At 32.2% G+C, this 21,084-nt stretch overlaps 1 protein-coding gene and 1 long non-coding RNA gene across 20 annotated transcripts in view; one reads left to right on the top strand and one right to left on the bottom strand.

The window, feature by feature from the left end:
• The first annotated feature begins 5,897 nt into the window (after positions 1–5,897).
• LOC133845470 (uncharacterized) lies at positions 5,898–6,614 on the top strand. Of its 4 annotated transcripts, none has more exons than XR_009894781.1 (3): positions 5,898–6,020; positions 6,136–6,379; positions 6,444–6,614. It is a non-coding gene; the product is annotated as an uncharacterized LOC133845470 (long non-coding RNA). The 4 variants fall into 4 exon arrangements; XR_009894784.1 differs by having other exon boundaries at positions 5,898–6,135; positions 6,311–6,379; XR_009894783.1 differs by having other exon boundaries at positions 5,898–6,135; positions 6,286–6,379.
• A 9,445-nt stretch (positions 6,615–16,059) lies between these two features.
• The window catches only part of LOC133844764 (protein muscleblind), a 197,665-nt gene continuing 192,640 nt past the window's right edge, over positions 16,060–21,084 (bottom strand). For 5 of the 16 annotated variants that reach the window (XM_062278995.1, XM_062278996.1, XM_062278999.1 and 2 more), the window contains 2 exons: positions 18,934–19,018; positions 16,060–18,303 (listed from right to left, as the gene is read on the bottom strand). In XM_062278995.1, the coding sequence (XP_062134979.1) occupies positions 17,420–18,303; positions 18,934–19,018 (969 nt within the window). In that variant the 3' untranslated portion in view covers positions 16,060–17,419. Of the gene's footprint in view, positions 18,304–18,933; positions 19,019–19,917; positions 20,004–20,470; positions 20,541–21,084 lie in introns of those variants that run through there. The other 11 variants (XM_062279006.1, XM_062279007.1, XM_062279008.1 and 8 more) reach the window with 5 other exon arrangements.

Genomic DNA, 21,084 nt, shown 5'->3' with positions numbered 1-21,084 from the left:
TGTATTTCCTGTATTTTTATTTGTTGATATATGATTAGCAACTTAGCAGATGAGTTGGTGGATTTGAGTCTTTGATAAACAACATGGGGAAAGTCGGTTATTGCATTAGGTATGGAACACGCTATAATCCAATGACCTTATCAAGGCCTGCCAAATGCCAAAAGGTTTTTGCATTCATAAATAAGACATGCAAGAAGCCCCCATCAAAATAGCAACAACAAGAAGAGCCAGCTGAAACGTGGCACAGGTTGCAAATGGCCCCAGCTACCAGGCGTCCACATTTGATCATTCACTCACGTATGTACACAAAGCCCCACGGGCTGCTGCATCTGCTCATTGCGTCAGTAACGATGGTATGCATAAGAGCATGGAGAGATGAGTTTAGGGATGCGGAATGGGGGGGGGGACAGTTTACGTTCTCACCAATGTCTTTAGCATGCCAGTATGCCAGTGTCAGTGTCAGAGCCAGCGTCAGTGTCGACGATGCCTGTTGTCATTCATTCATTAATGCATTTTCCTGATTTTCACTCATTTAACTCCATAGATTTTTCATTTTGCCTATTACAGGACTGCCAGATGGTCGCTTTTTGTTTTGTTGTCTGCTCCTGTGATACTCAGTTGTGTTGGGGCCGTCGGTCGTCCGATTGTTGCACTGAATTGCAACCCTCTTGCTATGTTACATGGACATGGACATGCTACCTGCTGTCTGGTCAGCTCTCTCTCTCTCTCTGTATCTTTGTTGTGTCCAATGCTCTGGTATGGAGTACGCGCCTGAAGCTATGCTTCATTTACTTTGTTGTCAGTGGCCATTAGTTTTGACGCACTTTGGGCTGGGTCTGGGCTCGGGTCTCTGCTACCACTTGTTACTGTTGATGAGCTTGGCCCATTGCCTGTGGGTGATTTGTGTGGCAATCGAATTCGAGTGGCCAGCACATGAAAATGCTGGTAAATGGAATCAAAAACAGAGCAAAGAATGAAATGCATGTTTTACTATTTTAACTACGAATATTTTAACTACAAAATATAATTCCATCAGAGTGAACGTAAGTATGTTAAGCATCTTACCACCAACTATTAGGCAAGCTTGTCCTTTGCCTGAATAATTTGAAGCAATCAAGGAGTCGTTAATCTTGCTCACAACCCAAAATTAATAGCTAACCTGGCTAGCCAAATTCGGTTCAAGAGTGTGCAAGGAGTGTGTGGCCCTGGTCAGGTTGTATAAGGCAAAAGAAAAATGTTTTGTGAGCAAATTAAACTCGTTCTAAATACATTACGATAGAGCTGGGCAGCTCCTGTCGCATTCAAGGAGCTGTTGTTGCCCAGAAAGACAAACAGAAGCGTTGGGCGCTAGACGACAACAACAACAACAAAAACAACGGATAAACAAGATTAATTGTACCTAAAAGCCAAAGTCAGTACCTTACGCTTTCGAGCGTAGACTTTTGACTTTCCTGCTAAGATGCGCTGCCAAAGTCAACGTCAGCGTCAACGGCAACGTCAACGTCATTGTCAGCGTCGGTCTCGAGGACGACAACAATTCGTTGTTATTGCATTCGAGCGCCTTTTAGTATGAACATTGCCCTAATTTGACCGCTGGCCTGCACCGAGTATGAAAAAAACGCTTTTTCTTTGACTTTTGTGTACATGTTGTCTCGAATTTTTGTTGGTTTTGTTTCATTTATAGGTAAATGCTCGGAAAACGAGTTGTAGATAAGACTGAAGTCCTAAAAGTGTCATCTATGCTTGAGATAAAGCTACTCGAGGTTGTTAAATAGCAGTTCAAGTTAAGTTAAATTTTAATTTCAACTACTCATAATACATGAGAATCTAAAATACACTTTAATAATGTTTTTCTTGAATCGCAATTCTTCAATATTATGCTTTAAACTTAACATTAATTTCGAAAGCCAAAGGCGATGTTAGAAATTCATAACCGATCTTTATCAAAACATTACGAATTCTTTTTCCTGTAGGGTTTTTCCTTTGAGTAGCTTAGAGGCAGTAAGAGGTACAGAAATAAAACCTTGACAGCAGTATACCAGAGATTTCGATGTTTTTCTTTATTGTTATGATAATAAAAACACATCAAAGATTGTGTAGATTCTATCGTAGCTTAGATTTTGAAATCATCAATTTTTAACTTTTCAACGTTTATTTCATTAGGTTGTAGGAAACAACAAAATTTTGAACTTGGGATTGTCAATATCAATAGTAGGTGAACAAGTGGAAATGATTGAACTAATCAATTTAATTAGCTAATACTTACTATACAGCGTTACCAATCAAAAACTTTGCGACAAATTTTCATTGCTCCTTTCTACGTATATAATCCAAATATTCACAAAGATCTTAATATTTCAACTATTAAAGAAGAAATAAAGAAATTTGGTAAGAATTACATCGAGAGACTCCATAACCACGAAAATAATTTAGCCTTAAGTCTATTAGACAACAATTTAACAATAAGAAGACTTAAAATATACCACATACTCGATCCAAGCAACTGAAAAGATAATATATATAATAACAGACCTCATCGGATAGCTGATATATCTGTTATTTCAATTAGGTTATATTTATTTTGAGTAACTCATTATTGTGATTGAATTATAGTGTTAATTTAATGCACTTGCAGTTCGAATTATGAAAAACCGATTCATAGTGTGCACGTATACAATGAATATTAATGTAATGTGAAAGATCAAGAATTTTATATTTGACTTATCTGCATATAGTTTGTTGTTTGTTATAAATTGTTTAATGTATTGCATTTTGAATTATAGAAGAAGTGATACAAATGATGAAAATAAAATGAAAATAACATAGAGCAGTGGTATCTGTGCATACTAGGAAAGCTTGCCAAATAGAGTGAATGGGATCAGTACTCGAAGAAACTCAATTTTCGAGCGCATATCTGTTTACCTTGGCATAATTGTAAAAGAAAGATAATATTCAAATTTAACCACGAAATGTTTGTGTAGCTTTGTTGTTTAATATGTCAGCTATGTTTAGTTTTCTATTGCTCGGTATTATTTGCTAAGCTGGTAAATAGCACAAAAAAACAAAAAACAAAGTTTGCCATATTAATTATTATGATTGACATCAACAAAATGCAAGGCGGGCAAAGCTATTGGCTTCTAACAATATAATATATATGTTAAATTGTTTGCATGAAAAGGTTTACCTTCTATTACGCTTCGTTTCCTGACTTCATTTATTTTGTGCTCTCAATAATTCTGATTTAAATTTTTCGCATTCAAACCGATATGACCTCTGGGCGCACGGTGGAAGTCAAAACTAAAACGGTTTTGTGCATTTCGCCGATTACCCAACGCAACGTTGCATAATTTTAGCATCAAATATTTAACGTAAATCTTTTGTGAACAATCAAACAGTTTTAACTGCTTCGCGATTGCAATGCGCTCTTTCATTTGCCAAGTTTTTGAGCTTTACTTGTTTTATTTTCTACTTTTCCATAGCCAAGCGCAGTCAAGTAAACGTCTGAAGGCAAACAAACTTTTTCACCAGCGTCAGTTAATTTAGTCAGTTCAGCGCTTATTCGTTTCTTTCTTTTGCCCTCCTTCTGCTTTTTCATACATTAGGAGTTTTCCACACTGAAAGCAACAAATTCCATTGCACACCACGAATGATTGTTCTGGACGTATTCGGAAGCATTCACTTCGGGGGAATTGCCGCAAAGTATGCAACGGAAATGTGAGAAAATGATTTTTTGTTTTCCTTTTTTTATAATATATGGCTTTATTAAAAATTGTCTAAAAAAATTGTACTCTATGGCATATTTTGCATGTAATAGTATATTGATATATTAAATTAATCCTTCGGTATATTTTAGTATTTTTTAGTATAAGAATAAGGTATACTTTTAATAGTAATACCGCACTGTTTTGCTTTTATTGCAGGTAAAAGGGAAGCTTTCTCGCTTGGTTCTTCTTTTCCTAAAACACGTTTATCATAGCTTAACAATTAAAGAGAGAATTAAAGAAAGTCCCTCAAAAGTGCATTGGAGATGTTGAAACAAACTTTACTTATCTCAGCGGAAGTTGGATTATCTTTGTTAACCTTCGCCTTCCGTGCGTGCAATGTAAGCCATTTGTTTGGCATTAGCTGGAGATTTTGAATTCAAGTTCCAGATAACTAAAATCTGTCTTAAAATTGTGCTCATGCACATTTCTCACTTTCTAAATCGCTCGCTTGCAATTTAGAGCCTATGCTGCAATCACACAAGTTAATGCGTCTTTATAGGCAATAAAATTCAAGTGTCTTTCTGCATGTCGCATTTTTCTTGAATAAGTTTCGCATCCAATAACTTTCCTCACTTCTTACCACCTTCTGATAAACTTTGGTCAAAAGTTACCAGAATTTAGTAGCAAACTAAACTTTAGGGCATTTGCACGGTAGGGAACCGCTTTTTGGCCACTTGACCTATCCAGCATTGCTATTTCTTCGAATCCTCTCAACCCGCTTTATTGCTCCTTGCCAACGGCAGTAAATTGTTATACTTGTTAATTCAAGCATTTGTTTAGTGCAAAATTAAGTTTGTGGTCTGTTCCCAACAACTCTATTTTCTTTGTCTTCTGCCAAAACATAATTAGTAGTTGGCTTGTGTTTAGAAAAGTTGTCATGTCCGCCGTTTGTGGATAATATATTTAGTATTTAGTCTATATTTAATTTTAAATTATTTTATTTATTTATTTTATAACACGATTTGTTATAAAACTATTACTTAGAGACTTAGTATCTTGTACTGTGCTCACAATGAATTTTTGAGGAAAAATATATTCTTTAGCTGAGTTGATCGAATGTTAGCTCTTAGAATATTAATTGTGAGAGAGCATAAAGCTGAAGAAAATATAACGTGTAGTAAACATAAGGTTGATTATAACACCTCGAAATTACAGACAATATTTTGAAACACAAATAAGTAGAGTAGTGTGTCGAAGTACTTCAAGTAATTATACCCGCTACCCATAGGGTAGAAGGGTATTATAACTTTGTGCCGGCAGGAAATGTATGTAACAGGTAAAAGGAGGCATCTCCGACCCTATAAAGTGTATATATTCTTGATCAGCGTCAACAGCCGAGACGATCTAGCCATGTCCGTCTGTCCGTCTGTGTGTCTGTCCGTCTGTCCGTATGAACACCTAGTACTCAGAGACTATAAGAGATATCTATAATTTTTTTTCGACAGCATTTGTTATGTTTGCACGCAGATTAAGTTTGTTTCAAATTTTTGCCACGCCCACTTCCGCCCCCGCAAATAACAAGTGTTATTTTAAAGCTAGAGCTACGAATTTTGGTGTATACTATAATTACTGTAATAGTTATGATTCCTGAAAATTTGGTTGCGATCAGATAAAAATTGTGGAAGTTATTAAAGAAATACATTTGTATGGGCAAAAACGCCTACTTACTAGGGGTCTGAGTTGCTTTGGCCGACAATCTGGCACATTGTGCCGTTTATGGTATATTTTGAATGGTGTTCTATATCGATATACCAAACATGTCATTTGGTATATTTTTAGTATTTTTAAGCATTTTCGGTATATTTTGAAATTGATACCGCAATATTTTGCCTTTATTAAAAACGGGGAGCGGGTATCTCACAGTCGAGCACACTCGACTGTAACTTTCTTACTTGTTTTATTTATAGTTCTTCCCGGACAAACATAATCCAGTTGAATCGAACCTTAATCCGAATCCGAATCCGAATCGAATGACTAAAGATAATAGTCGCCCATAAGAAGAATGAACTGAAGATGTTGCTGCTGTTATAAATGACTATGAGCATCAAGAGAACCCATAAATCAGTTGCTCATTGAGTCTCTTCGTAAAGAGCCGGGAAAAGACACTTATTTGCAGACAACGAGAAAGATTAGAAGAATGTACTGAAGATGACTATTCGTTTCTTACTTCCGTCGAACTGGGGTTACACTATAAATCAGCATTTCGGCTATGATGGCGATTGCAAACGCTTTCAGCTCTCGTGGATCGGTGTTAGTGTCGGAATTCAGGCCAGCGGCTGCGAAAGCCGCCCTGATGACACGATGATGTACCGCTGAATGCCCATGGTGCCCTGCATCTGGAGTATGATTTCGTTTCTTCTAAATTATTGAGGTAATTATTCCAAAGGTATCTGAGTTATTGTACATTATTATTTAAGCTTCATTTCGAGTTGTCATTGAATCTAGATCTAAATTACAACTCGATATGAAGTTTAAATAATATTGTAAAATAACTCAGATACCTTTGCAAACATAATCTTAGGAAGGTTATCTAGACGATTGTATAGTCTAGAGAGTCCAGAGCTCAGAGTCAGTTCAAATAAAATATTTAGCTAAAATGCTCCTCAATTTCTCAAGTATGTCGGTTGTGAACATTTTTGTAAATATTTTTTTGAAATATTTTATTTTGTTTATTTATAGTTCTTCCCGGACAAGCATTATCCAGTTGAATCGAACCCTAATCCGAATCAGCATCAATAGAACCCATAAAATGGTTTCTCATGGAGTCTTTTCGTAAAGAATCGGGAAAAGACACTTATTTGCAGACAACGAGAACCGGTCAACAGTTATTTGCGGGCTCTGATTTTGATTCATTATGATGATGAAACAATTGTGTGAATTATACTAATTAAATTGAAGATTGATTTCAGAGCTATTCTTCGAGCTGTAATCTGTTAGATCAGATGCTTACCAAGCCTGTGCCGTCGCGCTTTTAATTCTTACGCAAGCCTCTTCAGAGCTCTGGGAGAATGGTCAGCTATCGTGGTAACGTTTCGTGGGGGTCTTACAAGAGTTTTTATGTCGCGTATTAGCTGCCGTAAAATTTTAAGAACTCGAGTTGATAGACTTGTCATTGTCCTTTTTATGTATTGGCATGCATACAGAATTGCCAAAAATACTCTTCTCCATTCCACCTTTTGAAGAGAAATTATAACTTTTGCAATTCTTTCGAAGCCATTTCCATAGTATTAGGGTTTTTATTTTTGAATAATTCGAACAACAAATAATTTTATAAGTATAATAATTTCTATGAATGTCTATGAATGTGTTTCTAGAATAAACAATCGTCTAACTAAGATTATGTTTGCAAAGGTATTAAGTTATTTTACAATATTAAACTTCATTTCGAGTTGTCATTGAATTTGATAGATCTAGGTGAGTTTATACCCGCTGCCCGCTGTTATCATTCTAATACTGTCCCCATTGTTTTAACAATCTTCTAATAAAACGGAAAAAGTAATAACAAAAAATGGAATAATGTCATTTCCTTCAGTTTCCATTTGATTTATTGTAAAACAAGTAAGAAAATAGCAACAGTCGAGTGTGCGCGACTGCGAGATATCCGCTATCTGTTTTAAATAAAAGGAAAACAGCGCGGAATTATTTTTAAAATACCCCAAAGGCTATATTTGGTATATCGATGTAGTACTACATTCAAAATATACCATAATGTTATAAATATACCAGATTGGCAACCAAATCAACCAATCAAGTCCTCATTGAAATAGGCGTATTTTCTCTATACAAAAGTATTTTTTAATTAACTTTGACAACTTTTATCTGATCGCAACCAAATTTTCAGACAGGCAAACTATTGTCTAGGGCATTGACGCTGAACGAGAATATATATATATGTATATAGTTTTTGTAGTTAGAAATGCCTTCCTTTTCCTCTTAAATATATTTCCTGCCGGTAGAAAATTATATTACCTTTCTATGTGAAACGGGTATAACCTTTCAATCTTGCTTTCATACTTACTACTTACCAAAGCCCGAATTTTATTTACGAGTATTAGCAATTTATAACTAACCTAACCTAATTAGCAATTTAATAATATATTTTCAATTTCTTCACACTTATGAACAGTTTTAAAATTAAAGTACTATTTGGGAGAATGCATATATCTAACCAATATCTACAGAAATTTCTTTATATCAATTTACACATCGGTTATTTATTGATATTACTGAATAGCGCAAAACTAATATTTCATTGGTCCTGTTGCTGACATGCGATTCATCTGAAATTTAAATCCCTCTGATATGGAATAAAAGACTTTTGTAAATTTTTTAAATTTTATTTCAAGTGTTTTTATTGTATTTAATTGTTTTTGTTTGTTGATGTTGTTCTTCCCGGACAAGCATCATCCAGTTGAATCGAACCCTAATCCGAATCAGCATCAATAGAACCCATAAATTGGTTTCTCATGGAGTTTTTCGTAAAGAGTCAGGAAAAGACACTTATTTGCAGACAACGAGAACCGGTCAACAGTTATTTGCGGGCTCTGATTTTGATTCATTATGATGATGAAACAATTGTGTGAATTATACTAATTAAATTGAAGATTGATTTCAGAGCTATTCTTCGAGCTGTAATCTGTTAGATCAGATGCTTACCAAGCCTGTGCCGTCGCGCTTTTAATTCTTACGCAAGCCTCTTCAGAGCTCTGGGAGAATGGTCAGCTATCGTGGTAACGTTTCGTGGGGGTCTTACAAGAGTTTTTATGTCGCGTATTAGCTGCCGTAAAATTTGAAGAACTCGAGTTGATAGACTTGTCATTGTCCTTTTTATGTATTGGCATGCATACAGAATTGCCAAAAATACACTTCTCCATTCCACCTTTTGAAGAGAAATTATAACTTTTGCAATTCTTTCGAAGCCGTCTATTATTTCCATAGTATTAGGGTTTTTTATTTTTGAATAATAATTTGAGCAACAAATAATTTTATAAATATAATAATTTCTATGAATGTCTATGAATGTGTTTCTAGAATAAACAATCGTCTACATAACCTTACTAAGATTATGTTTGCAAAGGTATCTGAGTTATTTTACAATATTATTTAAACTTCATTTCGAGTTGTCATTGAATTTGATAGATCTAGGTGAGTTTATACCCGCTACCCATAGGGTAGAAGGGTATTATAACTTTGTGCCGACAGGAAATGTATGTAACAGGTAGAAGGAAAAGTATTCTTGATCAGCGTCAATAACCGAGACGATCTAGCCATGTCCGTCTGTTCGTCTGTGTGTCTGTCAGTATGAACACCTAGATCTCAGAGACTATAAGAGATAGAGCTATAATTTTTTTTCGACAGCATTTGTTATGTTTGCACGCAGATCAAGTTTGTTTCAAATTTTTGCCAAGCCTACTGCCGCCCCCGCAAATCAAAAAAATCGAATAACAACTTTAAAGCTAAAGTTACGAATTTTGGCATATACAATAATAATTATAATAGTTATGATTCCTGAAAATTTGCTTGTGATCAGATAAAAATTGTGGAAGTTATTAAAGAAATACTTTTGTATGGGCAAAAACGTCTATTGACTAAGGGTCTTAGTTGCTTTGGCTGACAATCTGGTATATTGAGCCGTCTATGGTATATTTTGAACGCGGTACTATATCGATATACCACATATACCACTTGGTATATTTTTAGTATTTTTGGCAGTATATTCGGTATATTTTGAGAATAATATCGCAAAATATATTGCTTTTATTAAAATTGGGTAGCGGGTATCTCACAGTCGAGTACACTCGACTGTAGCTTTCTTACTTGTTAACATTCTAATACTGTCCCCATTGTTTTAACAATCTTCTAATAAAACGGAAAAAGTAATAACAAAAAATGGAATAATGTCATTTCCTTCAGTTTCCATTTGATTTATTGTAAAACAAGTAAGAAAATAGCAACAGTCGAGTGTGCGCGACTGCGAGATATCCGCTATCTGTTTTAAATAAAAGGAAAACAGCGCGGAATTATTTTTAAAATACCCCAAAGGCTATATTTGGTATATCGATGTAGTACTACATTCAAAATATACCATAATGTTATAAATATACCAGATTGGCAACCAAATCAACCAATCAAGTCCCCATTGAAATAGGCGTATTTTCTCTATACAAAAGTATTTTTTAATTAACTTCGACAACTTTTATCTGATCGCAACCAAATTTTCAGACAGGCAAACTATTGTCTAGGGCATTGACGCTGAACGAGAATATATATATGTATATAGTTTTTGTAGTTAGAAATGCCTTCCTTTTCCTCTTAAATATATTTCCAGCCGGTAGAAAATTATATTACCTTTCTATGTGAAACGGGTATAACCTTTCAATCTTGCTTTCATACTTACTACTTACCAAAGCCCGAATTTTATTTACGAGTATTAGCAATTTATAACTAACCTAACCTAATTAGCAATTTAATAATATATTTTCAATTTCTTCACACTTATGAACAGTTTTAAAATTAAAGTTCTATTTGGGAGAATGCATATATCTAACCAATATCTACAGAAATTTCTTTATATCAATTTACACATCGGTTATTTATTGATATTACTGAATAGCGCAAAACTAATATTTCATTGGTCCTGTTGCTGACATGCGATTCATCTGAAATTTAAATCCCTCTGGATATGGAATAAAAGACTTTTGTAAATTTTTTAAATTTTATTTCAAGTGTTTTTATTGTATTTAATTGTTTTTGTTTGTTGATGTTGTTCTTCCCGGACAAGGATCATCCAGTTGAATCGAACCCTAATCCGAATCAGCATCAATAGAACCCATAAATTGGTTTCTCATGGAGTTTTTTCGTAAAGAGTCAGGAAAAGACACTTATTTGCAGACAACGAGAACCGGTCAACAGTTATTTGCGGGCTCTGATTTTGATTCATTATGATGATGAAACAATTGTGTGAATTATACTAATTAAATTGAAGATTGATTTCAGAGCTATTCTTCGAGCTGTAATCTGTTAGATCAGATGCTTACCAAGCCTGTGCCGTCGCGCTTTTAATTCTTACGCAAGCCTCTTCAGAGCTCTGGGAGAATGGTCAGCTATCGTGGTAACGTTTCGTGGGGGTCTTACAAGAGTTTTTATGTCGCGTATTAGCTGCCGTAAAATTTGAAGAACTCGAGTTGATAGACTTGTCATTGTCCTTTTTATGTATTGGCATGCATACAGAATTGCCAAAAATACACTTCTCCATTCCACCTTTTGAAGAGAAATTATAACTTTTGCAATTCTTTCGAAGCCGTCTATTATTTCCATAGTATTAGGGTTTTTTATTTTTGAATAATAATTTGAGCAACAAATAATTTTATAAATATAATAATTTCTATGAATGTCTATGAATGTGTTTCTAGAATAAACAATCGTCTACATAACCTTACTAAGATTATGTTTGCAAAGGTATCTGAGTTATTTTACAATATTATTTAAACTTCATTTCGAGTTGTCATTGAATTTGATAGATCTAGGTGAGTTTATACCCGCTACCCATAGGGTAGAAGGGTATTATAACTTTGTGCCGACAGGAAATGTATGTACAGGTAGAAGGAAAAGTATATATATTCTTGATCAGCGTCAACAGCCGAGACGATCTAGCCATGTCCGTCTGTCCGTCTGTGTGTCTGTCCGTATGAACACCTAGATCTCAGAGACTATAAGAGATAGAGCTATAATTTTTTTTTCGACAGCATTTGTTATGTTTGCACGCAGATCAAGTTTGTTTCAAATTTTTGCCACGCCTACTGCCGCCCCCGCAAATCAAAAAAAATCGAATAACAACTTTAAAGCTAAAGTTACGAATTTTGGTATATACAATAATAATTATAGTAGTTATGATTCCTGAAAATTTGGTTGCGATCAGATAAAAATTGTGGAAGTTATTAAAGAAATACTTTTGTATGGGCAAAAACGCCTATTTACTAAGGGTCTTAGTTGCTTTGGCTGACAATCTGGTATATTGAGCCGTCTATGGTATATTTTCAATGCGGTACTATATCGATTAACCACATATACCACTTGGTATATTTTTAGTATTTTTGGCAGTATATTCGGTATATTTTGAGAATAATACCGCAAAATATATTGCTTTTATTCAAATTGGGTAGCGGGTATCTCACAGTCGAGTACACTCGACTGTAGCTTTCTTACTTGTTAACATTCTAATACTGTCCCCATTGTTTTAACAATCTTCTAATAAAACGGAAATAGTAATAAAAAAAATGGAATAATGTCATTTCCTTCAGTTTCCATTTGATTTATTGTAAAACAAGTAAGAAAATAGCAACAGTCGAGTGTGCTCGACTGCGAGATATCCGCTATCTGTTTTAAATAAAAGGAAAACAGCGCGGAATTATTTTTAAAATACCCCAAAGGCTATATTTGGTATATCGATGTAGTACCACATTCAAAATATACCATAATGTTATAAATATACCAGATTGGCAACCAAATCAACCAATCAAGTCCCCATTGAAATAGGCGTATTTTCTCTATACAAAAGTATTTTTTAATTAACTTCGACAACTTTTATCTGATCGCAACCAAATTTTCAGACAGGCAAACTATTGTCTAGGGCATTGACGCTGAACGAGAATATATATATGTATATAGTTTTTGTAGTTAGAAATGCCTTCCTTTTCCTCTTAAATATATTTCCTGCCGGTAGAAAATTATATTACCTTTCTATGTGAAACGGGTATAACCTTTCAATCTTGCTTTCATACTTACTACTTACCAAAGCCCGAATTTTATTTACGAGTATTAGCAATTTATAACTAACCTAACCTAATTAGCAATTTAATAATATATTTTCAATTTCTTCACACTTATGAACAGTTTTAAAATTAAAGTTCTATTTGGGAGAATGCATATATATAACCAATATCTACAGAAATTTCTTTATATCAATTTACACATCGGTTATTTATTGATATTACTGAATAGCGCAAAACTAATATTTCATTGGTCCTGTTGCTGACATGCGATTCATCTGAAATTTAAATCCCTCTGATATGGAATAAAAGACTTTTGTAAATTTTTTAAATTTTATTTCAAGTGTTTTTATTGTATTTCATTGTTTTTGTTTGTTGATGTTAGTTTTTTTATATTTTACTTTACTGCTAAATAACTTTTAATGTTGTATTTTCTATATCATAATTCTTCATACAACTTGTTATTATTAATTAGCTTATTCATGATTTTTAGATTGCAACAATTGCTCTTGCTGTGCATCCTTACTCTTCTTCTTCTTCTTCTTCTTTTTTTTTGTTGTTTTTTTCTTTATTTTTTACATGTATGTATATAATAACTAAACCTGTTTTGTAATAATAAATATAATAATAGTTAATAATGATTTGTTTATTAAATATCTTTAAAAAATTTTAATTTTAGGAGTATAAATATCATCATATTTTTGTATCATTACTTTTATCATCGATTTCAAACGTACTGTAAACGTGGTGTTCATATTTTTTTTAATATTTACTTTACTTCCTTCCCAGCTTTATTTAATTAATCATTTTCGTCGTTCATTACATTACTGCTTACGCCTTAAAAACTATTTTTTTTTTTTTTTCAATTTATCATTGTTTTGTATTTTGTATATATGTAAGTATAGGTAATTAAATGTATTAATTAATTTATTAATATATAATAAGTATATATGTTGAATACAAATATTACACATCAATTATGTATGAATATAAAAACAAGCCAGAGAAAATATACAAAATGAATAAAACAAATATGAAAACAAAAAACAACATTTTTTGAATATCACAAAAACATAATATAATATATATAGTATCAATAATAAATAAGATGCAAAATATTTGAAATTAAACGTAAATTAAAAAAAAAAATAAAGTCTCTTAAAAAATAGGTAGGTAGACTACATCTCAAGAACAATACGCTTGCCATACGCATAAAACACATAGAAAAATTCGTTGATATCACCTGACATAAATGAAAAATTACTTACATTTTACAAAGTATGTATATACTGTAAGTATATACTATTATAAGTATGTGTAATGCATTATTAGATCGAATTTGCGTTAAATATAAATTATAATTAGATTATAATATTCGCACACTAAAATTGTTCACTTCTAGTTACTTTAGTTTTCTTACTCATTCATTTGACCGATCGATCTTTCGGGATTCTAGTACAACAAATTTCTTTACGTTTCATTAAGTTGCAACATTGAATTTTTTTTGTTCTTTACTTTTTAATAAACACATCACATCATATTCACAATTAATAATCATAATAATCTAATAGTATATATGTTATGTATAGGTGTATATATAAACTAAAAATAACAATAATACCTATGACTTATGCTCAAACATAGTACTTATGTATTTGTTCATTAAACCTAATTCATATTTTACTGGTTCTGCGATTACAAAATGAAATTACAAATGCGCCATATACAAGCGTTAAGTATTAAGAAATATTATGGGGGATCTATGTTAGGTTTTGTTCTGAATTAATTACAAATTATATTAACTAAGTCAAATCGAAATATTTATTGATATGCGAACATGATCATTACATTCGCTTTGATAAAATTGTAAGGCAAATAAAAGTTTCGTTCCTAGTTTACATACACTTGAGGCAGAGTTCCTCATATTCTACACAGGTGCCTTATAAATAACTCATGTGTTTCCAATCATGACTAGCGAACTCTAATTCGTTTGTCCATTGAAATTGAGAATTGCTTAAGTGAACATCTTTCTATAAACAGAGTCCATGTATTCCAATTTATGTATTTAAGTTTTATTTCCTTTTATTTTTTAATTATTTTCTATTTTGTAGAACATTTATATTTGGGTTTTTACACAATTTTTTTTTGCCATTTTCAGCTTATTGTTTTTTTGCCAATCCTTTTTTATGTAATTTTAAGAATTCTTTAAAATGTTTTTTTATTTTAACGTCATATTTTTAAGTTCCTACTAATATGTATTTAATATAATTTTTATAAATGTTTTATTTATTATTTTATTTTTATTTTTATGTTGTATACAACTTTCTTTTATCGATCCATATGCTGATCTATTTTTATTTGTTTATTTTTTGCTGTTGTTGTGGTTGCATATAGATTTAAGGTCTGCTTATAATGGACGGAAACTTATTAGGCATTTGAGTTGGAGTTGTTACTGTTTATTCTTGATTTTTGCTTAGTGTCTGTGTATCTATGAGGATTATCTTTATAAACGGTTAGTTATAGTTTGACAAAAGTGTTTGATAGAGGTGAATAGGAGTCAAGAAACAACAGCGTAGAGAGTGAATGTGTGAATCTTTTTATCTTTGTTTTAGATGGGTAATATATGTATGTATTTATAGCAAGAAGAAATTAAAGTAGAAAATCTAGGATTTCATATTGAAAACGGTGAGAAATTATATAAAACTAAATTTCCGTGTATTATAATCAGCCCTTAAATATATATGTATTGTAAAGTATAAGTATCACTTAAAACTTTGAACGATCTTAGGTTATGTCGATTATTTTTTTTTTATGTAAGATTGAGATATTCTCGTCATTAGTTTGTGTTGATTTATTTTCATTTTTATTTATTTATCTTGTTTGTTCGTTATTAATGGAATCAATTCCAAATAAAATGTTTATTTTGCATTTTGTCGTTGTTTTTAAGAAACATTTCTAATATATATTGCTACCATTTAATATATATATATATATATGTATGTAGATATATTAAACTTGTTACATTTATTCATTTACCTTTTGTCACCAAATGAATAATTTTAGTTTTGTGTATTTAATATATATATATATTTCCCGTTTGTTCTTTATTTAGTATTTATTGATTTCTCTTATTATTTTTATTTCTTTAAAAGATCACATTTCATGTTTTAGTTGCCATTAGTAAATATATATGTATATATAAGTATTATACGTGTATATACATAAATATATATGCATGTATGTTGTATATAATAAGTAGTTTTCCATTTTGTATTTATTGTAATTGTAATGTTCTGTTGTTGTTATTCTATATGTTATGATTCAGTTATATATATCAAAAATTAAATTTACTTATAACAGATCAAAGTATAAATCATATCAATCAATTATTTAACTAAAACCGACCATTTCCACATTGTATATTTATTTAGTGGTATTTTCAATTATAAATTAGGCATAGGAAGATACAGTATATTTCTTATTTTATTCCATTTCGTTTTCCCTTTTTTTTCCACGCTAAAACAATCTTTGTTTTTTTTGTGTTGTTAGTTGTCGGTTTTCATGTGTCTAAGTTCATGTATGAGACTATCTGTAGGTAAGTATTATATGAAATGATTGTTTTAAAATTATTTCTAGAAATTTCAGCTAAATTAGTGAGACACTCCTTAAAAATGTAGTGTGTAATGTTCATTCAATTTCATATTATAGGTAATCTTTCTATTTCTGATTTTGTTTTGTTTTTTTTTTTTTGCAAAAATGCTTACAGTTTACATTTGATTATATTTTTTTTCAATCTTTTTTTTTTTTTTGTTTTGTTTTGATGTTAATGTCATTTTGGTTTCATATTTGTGTGTTATTATTTCAATATAAAAAAATATTTTATTTAAATTTCATTTTGGTTGCTTTGTTGTATTCTGTCTGATTCATTTGTTCATCTTTATAAAATGTAAAAAAAGGTGTACGATTTTTTGTTTAAAAAAAATGAACGTCTGAATTATTTTAGCCTTTTTTTAACTTGTATTTTAAATCTGTTGAAGTTCTGTAGTAAATCGTTGTTGCAAAAATAGGACGTGACTGTAGTTGTTTTTTCTTATTCTTTTTCTTTCTATTTTTATTTTTTATCTTTTAAATACACTTGCATTTCCCGTATTTATATTTGTATTGTTTTTTGTTGTATAGTCGCTGCTAAACTATGGCTTGTGAACATTCCCTTTTTGATTAATTTTGACTGTTTTCCAAGTATTTTGTTAAATATTTCGATTACACTTACCTTTTTGCTAATATAAGCATTTCTTACTAATTTCTTATTATTGTTATTGTTTTTAATATTATAGTTTAATTTAAGTTTGAAATATGGAGCCCTAGAGTTTAAAATAGTTTTAAACTAATACGTTCTTCCCCAAATTTTGGTTTTCGTTCTTGTAAAGTTCCATTTTTTGCTTGCTAAGTTTGTTTTTATTATATTTTATTTTTATTTTTATTTTTAATTTAACAACACAAAACATATATGTTTTGTATTGTCTTTATATAGTTAGTGTGTTTTTGTTTTGTCGAAAGATTCCTAATATTGTGGAGTCACTCAAAATGTTTATGCATGCCTTTTGTGTAAATTTAACATACAATTTCATAAAATTTTGCAAATTTTTGTTTGTAGAGTTCTCAATATATACTATATTAAATTTTTAATTTTTACTTTTACTCTTACCAACAACTGTTTTTTTCCCCATAATATACGCTGTATTTGTAAATAGTTCATGTCAACCAATTATTTGCATCAAAAAATTTCAATTTTGTTTTTTCCTTTTTTATTATATTGTAGTATCTATCGTTGTGTGAGTAATGAGTTGGGGGTAAGTGTATTCGCCAACATGCTTTCTAATTTCCTAACTAGATGCAAGGCGAGGGTGTGGCTATACTGGCCGGTGTCACTGTGATTGTGGTGGCGGGCAAAGCAGCTACTGTAGTTGCGACCACCGGAAAATGATGACCCATAAACTGATGATGAATTAGGCTGTGATGTTGCTGCTGCTGTTGGTTGGTTGCTCGTGGCTGTGCTGTGTACTTCAGCACATGTTGCTGTGGTAGCGAGATGTACGGTGCTGCCTGGATTGGTATGCAGTTGGAGTTGTAGTCATTGCTCAGCACCAGAGTGGGTGCCGAGTCGGCATAGTAGGCGGGCGCCTTGAGAAATGTGGCAGCCGGCGCCGCGGCTGCAGCGTATTGTTGCTGCGGTGTGGGCATGGTTGCTGTCGAAGTGGTCGAGAGTGTTGTTGCCGAGGACAATGTGGGCGATGTGGCTATCGAGCATGAGGATGATGACGAAGTTGACGACGGCGAGTACGGTGAACTACGGTGATAAGTAATGTGTTGTTGCTGCTGCTGATGATGTTGCTGATACACGTTGTTGCCGTGTGCAGCAGTGTTGTTGTTGTAGTAGTTGTTGCTGTTATTGCTGGTGTGATAGCCAAACTGTTGCTGTGGCTGCTGTTGTTGTTGCTGGTGAGTCTCTATGATGATCAAATTGTTGGTGTTGCTGTTGTTGTGGTTGTAGCCAGCAGCAACCGCTCCTGGGGTGGTTGTTGTTGTCACCACAGTACCATTGGCCGCTGTCGCCTGTTGCTCACTGGGATTGGTGATCATGGCGGCCATTATGTTGGCTGGCGGCAATACAATCGGTATGTGATAGTATTTACATTGTTTGCGGCGACATTGGCTGTTGGCATGATCCCGACAAACAGCGACACGTTGATCAAGCACCTCGACTTTGTCATCTGTTCAAAGAATATTAAATAACAAACTTTAGAGTGTGAAGATATGCATATTTATTAAAGGAATTTTAGGGTAACAGTGAAAGCAATTATAAAAATAATTTATAATTTTCCTTGTTCGATCTTGAGTAAAATTGAAATTTTTAGAGGTGCTTTCCAAGTGGGGCACAAATTTATAGTTCGGAGTTGGGATACTCCATTTGCTGTAGGCAATATGAATTGAATATATTTAAATACATATGTTATCGTGTAAATGAAGAGGGAGAGTTGAGAATCTTGATCTTGAATCACTCTAGATCTTTTTTGTATTTATAAAAAGAAAATCGAAATTTTATCCAATTTATTTGTATTATGTATATTTTTTTAGGTTGTGTATCTGTATGCGTGTATTTTATTTTTTTTGTAATTTGATAGAACTAAATAATAATCTAATAAACAATTGAATAAAAATTAAAAGAGAAGGATTTAATGAAAATATTGCCAATTTCGTAAAAGTAGGTACACACAATTTCCATGTTCAATGAACTACCCAAAAGAATAAAATCAACTTTCATGTATAGCACTCTCTATGTAAGAAAAGCAACAAAACTAAATACTAATTCACAACTAAAACCAAAAAACACATGCACTTACCTTCAGTTAAATGAACGAATCTACAATTTAACCGACTGCACATAGATCTATTGAAATCTTGGCACACCGGGAGGGTGTCCAGTAACTATATAGATTTGATTTGTTTATTCGCATAAACATGAGATTGTTTTTTTATGTTTTTTGAGTATGGCAGGATGCAAACGTAGTAAACAAACCAATCGATAAATAATAAATACAGTTTTTGTTTGTTAATTGGTATATTCAGAGATTGTTTTTTTTGTAGGATTTGGGTAAAAAAAAGAGAAGAGCAGAAAAGAAAAAGAGAAAAAATTAGTTATATTCATATTATAATTATATGATATACTAGATTTGTAAATGGCTGTTAGATTTGAAACGCTCTTTGTACGTATTTCAATAATCAATATTTAGTTGCTGTTTATGTACTCATAATCAGTTTTTCTGTGTACAATTATTTTTTGTTCGTTTTTGTTCTTCCTATTTGATTTATGATACTTTATTTTGTACACTAAACTAAGAGTTCACTTAAATATTCTTAGAATAACAAAATTAAAAAAGATGAAAGTGCAAATGATTTTAAAATTGTTTTCGATAGTTAGATGTAAATGATTTCCGTTCTGATAAATGTGTCTTCCGTCTAGAGTGTTGAAAATGACGAAGTAATTTATTAATTTAATACAATATAATAAATAATATTACTTAATAAAATCGTAATGATGTCAATAATTAAGAAACTTAATTGCTATGCTAATAAAAAGTTTGCCACAAAAGGTATAAAAGAGAACTTAATCGATGTGTAAATAAGTGACGAAATAAAATACCCTTAAAGCAGCAAGTATTGGAAAACAAAAGAGTCAACTGGATATGGAGATGACAAGAAGCTTTCAAGCGCTGCGTAGAAACAGTAGGAGATCGAGAAAGGGACTATAACACTCACTTTTTAATAAGAATTTTGTTTACGCTCTTATGGCGATAGAGTTATTTATGTATTGTATCTAAATTTCAAGAAAAGATTTTCATATTTATTTGTTTTGCTTAAGTTTTAGTGGGCTGTATTATGCAGTAACAGTTACATATCCTAATAGGCGGCACTAGAAATATAAGAAAAAAGAGAAGAGAACGTAATACAATACGCAATTATTTTTTTTGTATCATAAGAGTATCTCCTGTGTTTGATGTTTTCAGAGAAACATTGAACAAATTGAAATTGAGAAACTAATAACAAAAACAAATAGGAAAAAATTAATTACAGCGCAAAAACTGCTAAGCTAACTAAAACCGAGAAGCCCATAAGCTGTAATATAGCCATCGCCTTTTAAATATGGAAGATAAAGCACACAAAAGCTCTCTGATAGTTTGTTGTTGTTGCAATGTTGTATCGACTAGATAAGTAAGGGTAATTACGTATACGTAAAGTGTCTTTAAAAGGCGCGCAAAGCACACAAATTAGATTGAACATTTATGATTGATAAGAAGAGAGAGAGATAGAGAAAGAGTGAAAATGGCATATTGTATATAGTATTGTAGATATAAAATTGAATTATACTCCGGTTTTTACCTAATTATGTAAAATATGCCGTTCATTAACAAAGGACACTGAGTGTATAACACGCCCCGTTCCGGTTGGGCTGTGATAAGGTCAAATAAAGAGAATATTGATTGTGGATTAGCTAAGTTAAAGTGTTTTTTTGAGTTTTCATTTGTTTTCTTGATTTTCTATATATACGTATATAATCTTTTAGCTTTCTTCTATTACTGCCATTTTCAATTCAATTGTCGTGAGGGTGTGCGTAGTTTAATGTGTGTGTGTGTGTGTTAGTATGTATGTATGTATAGGAGTGGAAGTGGGCGTATCCTTGTGTGCGTAGTGGGTCAAACAGTTGTGCAAACAGTGGCTAACAGCACTGACACTCAAAGGTGTGTCCATTTCATAGTGCTGCTGACATCATCGATGACAAAGTTGCCAACGCCTTCAAAAATGGTCGTCAACATTTGTTCGTCGTGCTTGTTTACTTCTTGTCGTTGTCGTCGTTGTTGTTGATGGTGATAATAATGTTAGTGTAATTGTTCTAATTCTACTTGTTGTTGTTGCTGCTGTTGCTGTGGCTGTCACCTAGAGTCATTATTTTACCATCTGGCGCGGCAGCGTATTAAATTTTATTAACCCAATTC

Source organism: Drosophila sulfurigaster, chromosome 3 (assembly GCF_023558435.1).
Source record: "Drosophila sulfurigaster albostrigata strain 15112-1811.04 chromosome 3, ASM2355843v2, whole genome shotgun sequence".
NCBI classification, from domain to species: domain Eukaryota; kingdom Metazoa; phylum Arthropoda; class Insecta; order Diptera; family Drosophilidae; genus Drosophila; species Drosophila sulfurigaster.
Note: the sequence above shows the minus strand (reverse complement) of the source record. Positions and strands in the feature narration are given on the sequence as shown.